General features: G+C 34.3%; 1 protein-coding gene across 2 annotated transcripts; it reads right to left on the reverse strand.

Annotated features, from left to right (window-relative positions):
• Positions 1 to 11084: 11084 nt before the first annotated feature.
• LOC120281609 (protein TIFY 6b) lies at positions 11085 to 14821 on the reverse strand. Of its 2 annotated transcripts, none has more exons than XM_039288295.1 (7): positions 14625 to 14821; positions 13461 to 13630; positions 13054 to 13298; positions 12859 to 12949; positions 12505 to 12778; positions 12303 to 12360; positions 11085 to 11532 (listed from the first exon to the last, which is right to left on the reverse strand). In XM_039288295.1, the coding sequence occupies exons 1-7, from the start codon at positions 14713 to 14715 to the stop codon at positions 11364 to 11366; spliced, it is 1098 nt and encodes a 365-aa protein (XP_039144229.1). In that variant the 5' UTR covers positions 14716 to 14821; the 3' UTR covers positions 11085 to 11363. The 2 variants fall into 2 exon arrangements, with proteins under 2 accessions (XP_039144229.1, XP_039144228.1); XM_039288294.1 differs by having other exon boundaries at positions 13054 to 13355.
• Positions 14822 to 15316: the final 495 nt, after the last annotated feature.

Raw genomic sequence — 15316 nt, forward strand, 5'->3', positions numbered from 1 at the left:
CCTTTGGTCCAGGTGGAAGATCCCTAGCCACAATTAAGCTCTAGGTGCTAAAATCACTTCAGTGCTTCACTCCGTTGCACTCACAACAAAGCCCCAGCGGAAGGTCATCCCTTAGCCCATTCACTCTACTATGGCCGCAAAAAACTCTTGGAACGTGGAGGTAGGATAGATCACACCAGAGGGGAAAGGGGACACTCCGCTACCTCTCTCCTCACCCTCTGAACCCTCTCCAATCTAGCTTTGTCTAACTCTCATGGTGTGTCACTCACTCACAAGAGTTACCAAGAAGAACTCTCAACCCTAGTGTCACTCTAGGGGAGTATTCATGCAATCAAGTCTCCAAGATTGGAACTCACAATAAACATCAATTAATTGAAAGCATAATAAAGAGATTCAATGAAACGAATACATCCTAAGGTTCACAAATACCCAAGTACCCACTAGGGGTTTAGCTCTCCATGGAGCTAGATACAATTAATGAAATCGAATATAAAAATAAAGCGTCCATAGAAAACCCCCTCGTTAGTCGTAGCGATGGTCTTATGGAGAGTCCTCTACTCGTCGCAAGGGCCCCTTTGTCCGGCTTAGGATACATCTCGCCGGATCGGTGCCGACGAAAGCTCTCCCACTAACCTTCTTCAAAATGGCGCGCGATGTCGGAGCCGTAGAACCTCTCCAAAGCCCTAGCCAATACCTCTCAAAACCCTAGCCGACGCCCTCTTTCAAGTTGGGGAAAAGATAGAGAAAAGAATGCTGAAATCGGCTTTTAAAGGGCTGGAATCGGGAATCCACACGCCCATGTGGGCGCCCCTATGAATTTTTCACACGGGTGTGTGGAATTTCCACACGCCCGTGTGGATTCTCTGTTTTCCTGTTTTCCCGGCCGGCTGTAAACAATACTGCTGCAGTATTTTGTTACAGTGTTTTCTACAATACCCTGCTACAGTACCGGCATGAAATACTCCTGAATCCATTCTTTCATCGTGGTAACGTAAACATGCACACATTTACGTCACGGATCGCCTTGCTTCTTTAATAACAGACATGTTGGTGGAGATCTTGTTCTATATGCACAAGTCGGAATGCTTGAATGTGACTGCCCTTGTGCCCCTCCAAATAGTTGTGCTAACTCGAGTGCGAGGAGGTTCTGACACATTCCTGCATCTGGAACCCGACCTATGTCTTCGCGTTTGAACCTTAGCAAGATTTTCTCCAAATTAGTGCATTACGACACACATTGGCTTCTTTCTCTCATAATCGGCCTCACAACCCTACCTGCATAAAAGTAACATAAATACACCCATATTAGCGTTAAAACCCGAGAAAAGTAATGCTCAACATAAGGAAAGAACGCTTCACATTCCTATCACACAAGCACTTATCAGAACTACTTAAAAAAATTTCACACCCAAAATTATCTATCTTTACACTAAATGTAATTGAACATCATTCCATACCAGTAAAACTCTAGAAACATTAGGTTAAGGAAAACCTATAACTATGGGTACATAAAAAATAATAATCCTTCAACAATTCATACTTATAAACTATTTGATCATTCATATTTAACATAATTAAATATAGCATTGAGTACCAGAAGAAATTAGAAGAGTTCAACCTCCAAAATAAGCATTGAATGACACCATGCACGAAAATCCATACCAAATGTATTTATATAATTTCGTGAGATCAAACCATAAATAAATAGCAGAACATTTTCAGCTGATAAAATTTGAAAAGAAACAAAGAATAACAAATTAAATCCTAAAGATCCCTCTGAATCATGAATGATTCAAACAAAACAGGGTTAGATATCAAATCCTAAATATAGATTGAATGATTCACACACTGGAACCTTTAAGAAAATCATACTAAATATATAAATTTCTAGTTGCTTGCTCAAATTAAGCAAATTAGATGACTAGCATTGCAGAGAAATATAGGGTTTGGATGATCCACCACTGATAGGAGATGGAGAAAAGTGCTAGCTCTGATCTCACTCCGACAAGTGGCAAATCTCTCACGCACGGTAGCTCCTATTGAGGCTCCTCCTAAAGCTACTGTCCCGTCATAGCAGCATTGGTAAACCTCTCCAGGTGCAATCCAGGGGCGGTGTCGACATTGGTGAACCTCTCCGTCCTAGCGCGGGAGCACAGTGAGGGGGCGGTCTTCAGCCTGGGGATGGAGGATGAGAATAAGGGAGAGATTAGGGTGTTTCAGGAAGTGATGGCGGGAGGGAGAAAGAGAGGGAAAAGGAGAAGAAGAGAAAGAGAATGATGAGAAAAAGAAGGGAGAAAAAGTGGCATCCCTAATTATAAAAAGATTAGGGCTTAGCTTTTTTTTCCCCCTTTTTAATGAGTTTTTATCATTTAATCCTTCATTACAAATCTAATATAATTATAATAAATATACGAGGTTTTAAATTAACACTATATATTGCATTCATATTATATTTTTTATAATTATAGGAAATAAAATAAAATAATAAATATTTTAAAAGATGAACATTAAAATATTTAGTAATTTTGTTCGACAAATTTATGTATTATAAATCTATAGTAACAATAATTAAAAGTAAATTAATTGAGTAAAATGAAGAATTCTAAGGAAAATATTAATTTTATAAATTACAAGTACATGTCTACTGTTATTCGGTATATATACAATAAAAACAAGCCCAATAAGTAGGCTTCATAATTTTTGGGATAATAAAAATTTATATTTGAAATAATATGTCGTTAAGTTCATAATAGTTATTAAATGTGTTAGCAATTACTCATTATAATTTTTTTTTTAAAATTAATTGATTGCAAGTTTTTAATTTTAATTAATTGAAACAAAATGTAATTAATTAAATAAACAATAGTTACTAAATTCCATATCATTAACATATACTGACAAACACCAAAACACACAGTCTTCAATCATAACTTGCTTTGAACTAATAACATAAGAGTACAATGATAACAAGGGAATCTGCAAAACACACTTGAACAAAGAACACACACTACTCTACTACAACAACAACGATCACAAACATGACAAATGTTAACACATATCAAACCTCTATTTAGCCTAGCGTCTTTGGCGTTGTCCATCAAGGTTCCTTTGCTCAACGGCTACATCATATTGAAGAACTACATGAGCATCGTCATAATTTGTTGCCATATCTCCCGGTACTCCATACCATCTATGCAGTCGTGGTATGTTACGTGGTTCAATATGGTACCGTTTCATGTAGATATCTTAAAGCCCAGATCTAACGATTGTGTTGAAGTCTCTAGTGTTCATGCTCACCACTAGGTGAGTATAAGGCACTAAGACATGTGCTCAGGGTTCCAGATTAGGTTAGTTCATCAGTATGGAGCTCGAGGTTCCTTGTGATACCTCCTGAGCTAAATCTTGCTCGTTAGTAGCAGTGGCAACAACAATAACTCAAGCTTCTTCTTCTTCCTCCCTCTTTTGCTCCTCCAAGAGGTACCTCTCCACTCTCTGTCTTCTGGCCCTCAATGAAGCTGGTCCACATTGATGTCCGGATGCCATGGCTCTCACAACGATATGCAAAAGTGACTGGCTCTCCAAGTGATTGAAATAATAGAACACTTATTCGGTTTTCCTCAATTTAAAGCCAAGCCCCAGCAATGTAGGCCAAGTAATTTACAGCTCCACTTTGCAAGTAGGGGGTCAGAGAGTTTGTCAAGTCACATCGCTTTACTGAGCTTCCATGCTATATAGCATCCAGTGACTTTTCACATCGAGGCACATATCCCAAGGCCTTATTTTGACGCGTCAAAAACGTGTCGATTTTTTATTATTTTCAAACGGATTCGGGATTCATTTGAAATCCATACAATTATTATTTTATTTAAATTTATTTTATTTTAAAAACAATCAATAAATTTTAGGTTTAAAATTGATATAATTTTGAAAGAAATTAATATTATATTTGTAAAATTTGGAAAATATTATCACTAAAGAAAGTAATCAATAAATTTTTAAAATTAATAATAAAAATATAAAGTTCAAATAATATATTACTATTACATTCATATTAAATATATACTTCACAAAATAGAATATATGTGCTCAAGGATTTTGGGGTTTTTTTTTTCTCTTTTAAACTCGGGTCAAATGTATATATTTTTAAAACATTGTAAAAATAATACTAATAAATACATATGAGTGAAAATTATTTACAAATAAAATATTTACAATTTGTGCAAATATTTATAATTTTTATGAATATATTTAATTGATATTTTTAAATATAATTAAAAATTATTAAAAATAAAATTTCTTGGTGATAATCCAAAACTTCCATTGGTGATAATAAAAATTCTATTGGTGATAGTTCCAAATTCCATTAGTGATAATCCAAAATTTCAGTGGGTGATAATACTAATTCCGTGGGTGATAATAAGAAATTCCGTTGGTGATAATATAAGAATTCTGTCGGTGATAATAAATAATTCCATTGGTAAAAGTGCTTAATTTTGTTGGTGATAATACAAAAGTCCGTTGGTGATAATACCAAATTCTGTTGGTAATAAGCAAAAAATTTTGTTGGTGATAATACTAAATTCCGTTGGTAAAAGTAATAAATTTCATTGGTGATAGTACCAAATTCCCCTAGCAATAATCCAAAAATTCTGTTGGTGATAATACTAAATTCCGTGTGTGATAATAAGAAATTTTGTTAATGATAAGACAAGAATTCTGTCGGTGATAGTAAACAATTCCGTTGGTAAAAATGATCAATACTGTTTGTAATAATACGAAACTCTGTTGGTGATACCACCAAATTCCATTGGTAATAATCCAAAAATTATGGTTGTGATAATACTAAATTCCGTTGGTGATAGTCAAAAATTCTGTTAGTGATAATTCAAAATTATATTACAAATATATTAAAATATATATTTTAAAGCTTAAGAAAAAATTAATAATATTCACCAACAGAATTTCTGACAGAAACTATCACCAACGGAATATTTCGTTGGTGATCATATGAATTTTCATCATTAATATCTCCATAGGTGCCAAATCCTTTCCGTTGGAATCCCGTCACAAAATCCGTTAGTGATATTAACTTTCACCCACGGAAAAATTCCGTTAAAAATATTCCGTTTTTGATGCCTATGTTTTCTTGTAGTGCTAGTCTTCCAATCACTGTATATGAACTTATTTTCAATATATTAAATGCTTCTATATATCATCTTGCCAGTTTTGGTTAACAAAATCAACAGCTTGTTCTACAAAGGACTTGACTTCCAAAATAGCTCATGAACACCTAAGCAAAGTTGGCTTTTGCTTTGAATATTTATAATTATCTAGATTCCTAGTTTTAGCTTGTCTGTATATCTTGCGCTTGCACTGACTATTTTCAACTCCTTTAACAAAAGATGATGTGATGTTCTTTGTAGGGTTTTATACGCACACACCCTTTTGTGGCTTTTTCTATTTTATAAGAAAACTTTGATTTCATTATAATTGCAAAGCTATTATCTTCCCCAACAATACTTATACTCTCATAATCTATAGTCAGTTAGAGGTTGTCTTTAGCCTAAGATGTGAAATGATCATGATGCCCACAATAATTTTGGGATAGAAACGAAGCTACGGGAAGCGGAGGATGGGGTGAAACAGGGCCATGGCCCCCTGCTTTTTTTACATATATGGTATAACAACTATTTTTAGAAAAACATTTTTAAAAATCTATTGTTTGGTCACTTCATTCCACTATAACTTCAACTAAAACCTAAACAATTTAGCTATTTAAACTTTTGAATTCTATTAGTATTTAACCGTCATAGCATCACTAATCTTTTACTTGCCAACAAAAGTTTTTCTTTACTTGGCAAAATAGAAGAAAATATTTTATCATGTAAGTTTTATAATTTATTTTTAATTTGTATTTATAATTGAAAGTATGCAATTTAGTTTTTTTGTATATATAGTTATAAATTCTTTTATCTATTATTTATAAATTATGATTATATAGATCTACAAGATCAACTATTCATGAATATTTCAAAGGAAAAGCTACTGAATATGAACCATCATCCATCCATGATGTTGAACCTCCATCTTTTTGTCTTTAATGTTGAAACCTCATCATTTATCCTTAATGTCGAGACTCCAAGTTCCAAAATTCATCCTAGAAAGATCCAAAGAATCAACTCTAGAGAGAATGGTTTTGCTTCACTAGAAATAGATTAATAATTACATCCTCTAATTTGAGAATATCATGTTAATCAACAAGATGGGATTCCACATGCCTATTTTAAATTAGAGCTTTCCAGTGTCAACTTGAAAATTACATACTGTCCATTTCAGAGGAGTGTGCTCGATGTTTTTGTTCTTTTTGGTTTGACAAGTATATACCATGGTAGAATACTCTCCAACCAAGGATACTACTTTTATGCTTGCATTGTTATCTTTTTAGTAAGAAAATAATCATCTAAACAAGTTTATCGTGGATGGTTTTTGAAATTGGAAAAATGTTAATTGTGACTTCTTGCGTCATTGACATACCCTTCCATGTGTACCGCAAGTGCACGGTGTCGAAGTAATAAAGTACCCAAGGGGTGGGTAGTCGAATCCACAGGGAATAGGCTCTAGAAACAAGTAGTATTGCTAATTAACTAAAGTGATGATCAATTTGTGATTGTATTCGAGATGTTAATGAAATAAAATGAAAAGAAAATAAGCAAAGGGTAAAAAGGAAGAATACTCAATGATAAAGCGGGGTACCTGGACAATGCTCCCTTTAGGACTACTGCTTTAAGCAAGACTAACATTATGCTTCCCTAATTGAGATTTAAAGAGTCGTGGAAATCCAAGCAAACAGTCCCAAATCTAAAGTTAACTGTGACTAGCCCTCTATATATGACCCGGCGGAAAGGAAAACTCTCAACACCTCACACTACGTGGGAATGCTTGGGGTTCTAGGGATTCCAAATGATAAATCCTATTCCCAACTCTAGATAAACCCTTTGGTCCAGGCGAAAGATCCCTAATCACAACTAAGCCCCAGCGGAAAGGATCTCTCAACATTTCACTCTATTGTGCCTGCACAACTAAGCCCAGTGGAGAAGATCTATCAACACTTCACTCTATTGTGATTACAAAGAACTCTTAGAATATGGAGGTAGGATAAATCATATCGGAAGGGAAAGGGGGCACTCTGCTATCTCTTGACTCACCCTCTCAACCCTCTTCAATCTTGCTAAGTCTAACCCTAATGGTGATAATCACTCATCAAAAGGGTGACTAGATAGATTCTCAACCCTAGTGTCACTCTAAAGGAAAATTAAACCATAAGCAAATAAGATTGAAACTCAATTAAAAACTTAATTAAAAGAAACATAATAAAAGTCAGTGGAACAAAATCATCCTAGGGATTACATGTCCAAGCACCCACTAGGAGTTTGGCTCTCCATGGAGAGATACAAAACCAAAGAATAAATCAAAGATAAATGCAAAATATCTATAAGAATAACCACCCTTGTTGTCCGCGATGATGGTCTCCAAGAGCTGCTTCTCTTTCTCCAAGGACTCCTCCATTGAGCCTAGGGAACACCTCGTCGAAACAATGCCGTCGAAAGCTCCCCCAATAACTCTCCTTTGAAGGTAATCGATATTGAACTGGTTAGAAACGCTCCAAAACCTAGCAAAAACCTCTTCCAAACCCTAGCTGCACTCCCTCTCCAAGGTAGCAAAAAGATACCCTTATAACTCTTCAAAGCGGCTTTTTAAAAGAACAAAAATCGGGATTGCACACACCCATGTGGATTTTCCACACTGGCATATGGACTCTCTGTTTCTCTGAATTCACACTGTGTGAACAGTAACAACAACAGTATTGTAAACAGTACTTTGCTACAATAGTTGCTATAGTGATCCCTAATTCTTCTTCTTCCATTGAGGCCACATAATTGGGTACACACCTGTGTGATAGGTCATGTCGCTTCTTCTCTTTCAGATGTGTTGATGACGCTCTTGAAAATTTTGCATAAGTTGGAACATGAGTTTGTGACTGCCTTTGTGCCCTTCCAATTTGTAGATAGATTTGCACACTCTTGGAAGTTGGCACATACCTCATGTATTTGATCACGGCTCGTGTCTTGACCTTTATTCCACACAAGATAATTCTCAAAATCTGCATTCATGACCTATTTTCGCTTCCTTTCTTCTTATACTACCTCCACACCCTGAATGCACAAAAGAATACAAAAACACACGAATGAGCGATAAAACCTGATTAAAGTAATGCTCATTGTAAGAAAAGCATACTCAATAACATGCATACATAAGCACTTATCAATCATATAAGGAAATATCCTAATTCATTACATAAAGTTGCAGTTAGATCATGTGATGATTGGATAAATCAACTTAATCATATTGAAAAGCTTACTGAAAAATATAATACTGAACAGATTATATCTAACCAGTTAAGATTAAAAGTCTTAATTAATGTTATCTGATAGCTAGCATTTCAAGGATATACTCTCAGAGATAATAATGAAAGTGTGGGTTCAAACAACTATAGCAATTTCATTGAGATGGTAAAATATTTAGCATCTTATAATCAAGAAGTCACAACTGCTGTATTAGAGAAAGCTCCTCAAAATACCTCACACACCTCACCAAAATAAATTCTTCATCCTTTTTCTCTTAAGGAAAAACAATCAATATGTGAAGAAATTAGAGATGCAAAATTTTGTCTCATTATAGATTGTTAGGTGTATAATTGTACATGTTTTTATATTGTTTTATACACTTATTTGGCATGTATTAAGGTGTTCAATTGGAAGATGATGTTAAATATTGTGTAAATTGTGTTTTCAGTTGATAGGCAGTGCATAATGAGGAGAGAAAACCAAAAGAAACAATTTGAAGCCAAAATGAAGAAGATAGAGTTCTCTCAACATCAATAGCTAAAAAATAGGCTAGACAAAACACCTTATGGTCATTCTACTGTTGGATTTATGACCATAAGCCTTATCTCGAGAACTTTGCGGACATTCTTATGCCAGTAAGAAAGAATACAATGACCTAACAAAGAGAGTTATGGGCAAGACTTACGCTCGTAAGCCGGACCGTAAGGGCTGTCCAGGGAAGCTTACAGGGAGCAATACACTCCTATAAAGGGGATCACAAGCGCTATCCAGAGAATTTTATAATCTAACACTTATGGCAGTAAGATGGACCATAATATCAAGACATGAGACCTTACAGGCAAAGTTTATAAGCGTAAAATACTCGTAAGCTAAGCGACCCATCATCTTTAGTTCCTTACAGCCTTGTTCGTATGCCCATAAGGAGCCCGTAAGTTGTTAGGTATAAAAGATTCTATTGAGGGGTTTTGGACAAGTTTTTGATTGTCAAGAAAAAGAAGAAAAAGGAGAAATTTCTCCAGGTCTTCTTAGCAATCCAGCTAGGAGAGGAGGCTGACCCATCATCTAGTAGTCTCTAGTTCCCTATGGACCGATACCCATGTTTTTTAGCGCACTTTATTACTCAATCGGCATGTACACTTTCATTTAATAGGTGAACTATGGTTTTACCACTAAGTAGGAGGTTACCACTAAGTTGTGGAAGCTCATGATGAATTCAGAAAAGAAGAAATTGCTATTGTTTTTAGATATATGGATAAAGATGGTTTCATAAGTGAAAGATTTTTTTAGAGTTGTCCATGTACAAGACTCTCCTACTCAAACTTTAAAAGATGCAGTGCCCAACGTGCTTTATCATCATGAGTACTTATATATTCATAATATTCAAATGGATGGATATAATGGAACAAGTAATATGAGAGCTAAATGGAATGGTTTGCAAGTTTTGATTTATAATAAATGTCTATATTGTTAATATATCCATTGTTTTGCACATCATCTCCAATTAACTTGCTCGTTTTATAGCATCGTATGAGGTAAAGATTTTCATTAATGTTTTTGAGAAGTTAGGTTTTGTTATTAATGTTGTCACTTCTTCTAGTAAGTGTAACGATGAATTAAGTAGTGCTCAAGCAATTAAAATTGCAAAGATGCTTACTATGGATGAGTTAGAGTCTGGACGCAAACTTATCCAAACTTGCACATTGCATCAATCGGGAGATACTAGTTTGAATTCACCCTTTAAGTCCATTTCAATTTAGTAAAAATGTTTAATCCAAATTGTCATATACTTGACAATATTTCTGGTAAAAAAGGAACTTCTTCTCAACAAGATGACGCAGATTATGCATATAGATCAATAAAATCTTCTAACTTTGTTTTTATGTTACATTTTATGAAGGAACTTATAGGAATCATTGAAATTCTTGCTTAAGCTTTGCAATGAAAGTCTCAAGATACTTTGAATGTCTTACACCTTGTCTCATTTGTAGAAAAAGTCAATTCAAAATCACAAATGCAATGCCTTCTCTTAAAACGATCCTTACTTTTTATTTTTCATCTATTCTTTTAGTATCTATTTACCCACATTATTAGTTTCTCAAAGCACTCTATTTGAATGCCTTTTTTTTATTTAGTTAAACACATATTTCATAAAATAAATCATCTTTAAAATTGCAAAAACAATTTTTTTTAAGAAAAAAGGTGTTTGTTTTTATAAAATAAAACTCTATTAAGTTTTTTTAAGCTACCAATTTGGTGTTTTTTTAACTAACCACTTATTTTCAATAGGCATATTAAGACAGCACCAAATAGGTTATTTTATAAAATAAATATGTTTAGAGGAATTAAAAGACCCAATTGGCCCCTAACTTCAAGCAAGCTGTTCTACTCTCATGCCTAATGCTCACTACCACACAATTTGAGACTTACATAATCAGACCAAGATCTCACCATGCCCAACATCTTTTAATTCATTACCTCCATTCATTAAATTTAAAACTCTATAATGTATATTACGCTTCAGATATTATCTATTAAAACATATAAACATAAACACACCATACTATGATATAATGTCGAGAATTTTCTGAATGCAAGACATCTAAGTGGTTAAAAAGCATAATATCAAGGCACATGATTCTAAAAATAAGAAAACAGAAATGCTAACACTAAACACAGCAGTAAAAACTACCCAAATTTCCTCAAAATATATCATCAAATCTCTTGGTGTATTCTTACATGACAATCAACAAGCTATGGTAATCGATAATGGTACAAGGTTCGAAATTTATATTGAAATAAACATGGGGAGACAAAAATAAAAAGGCTATAACCTCACTAGTTAGCATCTCAACTGCTGTTGTTTCTAGATGAACATACAAAAGCTTGACCAAAATATCATTTTATTGAAGATGTTTACCTTGTGCTTAAGACCCCAATTGATAAATATATGCTATAAAACTAAATATCCAACTTGGTGTTTGGTGACTGTGATTCCAATGAATGCTCAGGATTGCTTGAAGAGGCAACATCGAACAATGAGGGTTTGCTGCTGGAATTATTATCGTTGAGACTTGATATTCCCTTGAGGGTCTTATTGGGGTTTCCATATGGTAAGACATTGCTAACTCTGCGCAAAGATGGGTCATGAAAAGAATATGTGAAAAATGACATATTTATTAGTTTAGAGATGACAACAACACAAATTTAAATAAGAAAAACAAAAAACTAAATTGGCTCACTAAGGAAATGAAAAGCGTGTTTCTTAGTTATGCCTGCATGATCATTGATAAAAGAGTTATTGCAGACATGCTATCAACTTTATTATTCAGAACTCTAGCATTTCTTTTTAGTTATTTAATGAGTGATATATTGGTGCAATACACAGATGATGAATCTAACAAATGCAACTTAATCTACAGACATGAGTAATATTGATTACTAATTTCCGTTCTTTATTGATTTTGCAGTTGATTAGTGTTTTTCGCTGTAAACGCCGGCTTGATCTTTTCAAAATTTAAGTGTCTAACTATAGTATTATAAAAGACTACAATAAACTTTATGAAACATTTCAAGGTATTATACTTGTCTGGCCATATATAAGTACTTCTATTCTCAGAGATTCATTTCAAAGAGGCCAAGGTACCACTCAAGAGAGGTGGGCCAAACTGAAGCTAATATTTCAAAGTTCTGAATATATTCATGAGCATAGGTAATATTTCAAAGTTCTGAATATATTCATGAACATAGGATGAATATTTGTTTAATCGGCAGCATAGTGAAAGATTAGGGATCACCAAAAAAACTTAAGCACAGTAAGTGTCCAAAGAAGTAAAATTTTGACATATAAGTACATGTTTGCTAATAAGTGTCATTTGAGGTCGAAGCAGAAATACTGACCTTTCCTTGCGCCTTTCCAAGAATCGTGCAAGGGACGCATTCCTTGCTTGAGGAATAGCTGCAGAAACAAATTTGCCAGTTTATTAGATCCATCATGAATAAACAATTTTGAAAAGTTTCAACGATCATTTAAAAAGGCATTACATCAAGCTCTCCAAGAAGAAACATAGAAAATACCAAGAGAAAAAAAGACATTTAGCACCTCTTTGTATGACGGGGCGTGTAGGAACCACTGTTTCAGTAGCCTTCGATTGAGAGATATCATTAGCGATTCCAGAACTACTCAAAGTCTTAGATTTCGGGCTTGGAAGAATTGGACAAGGTGATGTCTTGTGATTCAATATTTGAGTTTGGCTCTGGTCAGTGTTCACACCATGAACCATTTTCACTCCAATAGGTGGCAAAAGAAGCCTTTCAGACCTCGAACTCACTACATCTGAAACCACTTTGGATGCTGAGAACATAATAGCTTGTGCCTAGAAGGGAACAAACAACAAATTATGATAGAGCTAAACTTTTTTTCATCCTAGTGACAAATATATCACAAAATCAATACCTTATCAAGTGGAATATCATTGTAAACATTAACTGCACCAGCATAGAATATCGTGAGTTGAGAAGTCATGGTTGTGGGCTTGGACAAGATTCTGAGGCAAAAATCTTTAAAGTTTTCGTTGGCATACAGAGTATCCGAATTTACGTTATATATAACTGGAAAAAGGCTAAAAAAGCATGCTACAAAATGTATTACCTTGGATCAAATGCTCCAGAAGATCCCGCAGCCGGGGAATTTACTGTTGTTGTTCCTCTGAAAAAGGGCTGCTGCTTTAAATCAGTGACTGTGAGTTTGGGACCATTTGGAGAAGCGTGGGCCGCGAAGAATGGACTGCCGATCAATACTGGAATTGAATGACGTGGGAGTGTTTTGTATGCTCTAATTTCACACTCCTCGTGTTTTAAAGCACCAAAAGAATCACTGTTTGGAGAATGAATTGACTGCAGTGAAAACAGGTGGGCACCTTGTTTATCTGAAGATTCTGAACTGAAAGGTTTCTACAAATTTTTCAAGAAAAAAATTCTAAAATATCAGCTCGGCATCTATGAGGAAAACAATTCATAAAACTTTGATGCTCAAACTGCTTAGTGAATTATGTGAACCTGTGATGACAGCTCAGTATTTATTTTAGCATCACAGGTATCCCTGGTTAGCACAGGGAGATATCCAGGTGCAGAGTACTGATTGGAACCTCTATATATTGGACTCTCTTGCTGCGTATGCTCGTGAGATATGAACCGCTGCGGTGCAAAAGGCCATTGTAAAGCTGATCCTGCAAAAACCAATTGCCATACAGTTAGAAAATCATTAATTTCTAATACTGTACCAGCAATACAAAATGTTAACAATTAAGCCACTTGAGCTCAAACTTTCACCTGGCTGGCAATTATCTATGCATTAGAAACCAAAAATTTTTTGAACTTCCAGTAAATCAGAAACAATGAGACGTTACTGCCTGAAATTCAAATCCCAATGAATTGAATCTTTGGCTAACTCAAGCAACTGTTTGAGTTCAATGAATGACTAATTCATTGGAAAATATAAGTATTCAAACAAAAATCACAGCAATGTTTCACTTTAATTTAGTATGAAAACTTTCAAAAGAAACATAAAAGCAAGTTAATAAATAACCCAGTGAAACCTAACCCAAAAGAAAAAGAAAAAGAATTGTGCTTTTCTGAGAGGATCCATTTATATAAACTATAATTTTAGTAGGATTTCAACTAAGCTGCAGCACAAATACAATGAAGCAACTATTAAATATATTTTGCATCCCAAGAGAATAACTGAAAAAAATCAAACTTGGAGCCTAAAACCAGAGTAAAATTCTATACAAAATACAAGGACAAGTGATTCATCACCTGATTCCAAATCATCCCTACAAAACCATTCTTTTTCCACATCTGCAACACCAACTTAAAAAAACCCAATATATAATCATAATCAAGAAACTTAATCCCATAATTTAGAATTAAATTTGAAGAAAAAAAAAAAACCAAAAATAAGTAAAGAAGTAAATAAACAAACAAGATTGATTGAACTTCTACCATTAAAAATCCAAACTCCAATCAACAAACTAACCACCTACTCAAAAATTCAAACTTTAGCATGAAATCAGAAAAAAAAACCAGTTCCAAAAACACACACATACACAAAAGATTTTCCATCAAAGAAACAAAAACCAATCCCAAAACATCTCTACCAAATTTCTCATACTTCTCTAAAATTAACGGCTATTTTCTTATCTGATCCACAAAAAGACAAACCTGAATCCTGATGGCCTCCTCCTGCTTCCCCCTTGACTTCCTTTCCACTCAATCCCATAAAGTCCCTCTCCATCCGAGATTCCCCAACCATAACAATCACCAAAGGCACTAATTCTCTTCCTAGAAAACTACAAAACTCTCAGAGGAACCCCTGCAGCGTTGAAGCATTCTCAAGAAAGCTGGTCCTTTTATTCCCACCTGAACAAAAGAAAGAAACAAATTTCCAGTGAAGTTATACTAAAACGAGCTATTTACAGAAAACACCCTCAAAATTACTCTATTTATGCAGTACTATTTATAAATTTATTTTGAAGAAATATACAACCATGTTTATTTTGTGCATTTCAGTTATTTATATTATTTTTTAAATAGCTTTATTTTTTTTGATATAATAATTTTCTATCGGTTTTAATTTGATGATATACCTCACTTGATCAAAACAACACTAGAAATCATTTTTTAGAAAAAATGAGTCGTATTAAAGAGTTTCATAGTATTGGTTTTATTGCGAAAAATAAGAGTAAGACAATCAATAAGTCTAGAGTTTAAGACTCATTGAAAACAATAATAGTAACTGGTTATTAGTTGTGAGCTCACACCTAAATCCCTCTTCCCGGCTGAGGATGCGCAGACTGGGAGATTAAATATTTTTAATGAGAATTTGTGTGCTAAGTTGGGCAATTAGGGAGTTT

Source organism: Dioscorea cayenensis, chromosome 18 (assembly GCF_009730915.1).
Source record: "Dioscorea cayenensis subsp. rotundata cultivar TDr96_F1 chromosome 18, TDr96_F1_v2_PseudoChromosome.rev07_lg8_w22 25.fasta, whole genome shotgun sequence".
NCBI classification, from domain to species: Eukaryota; Viridiplantae; Streptophyta; class Magnoliopsida; order Dioscoreales; family Dioscoreaceae; genus Dioscorea; species Dioscorea cayenensis.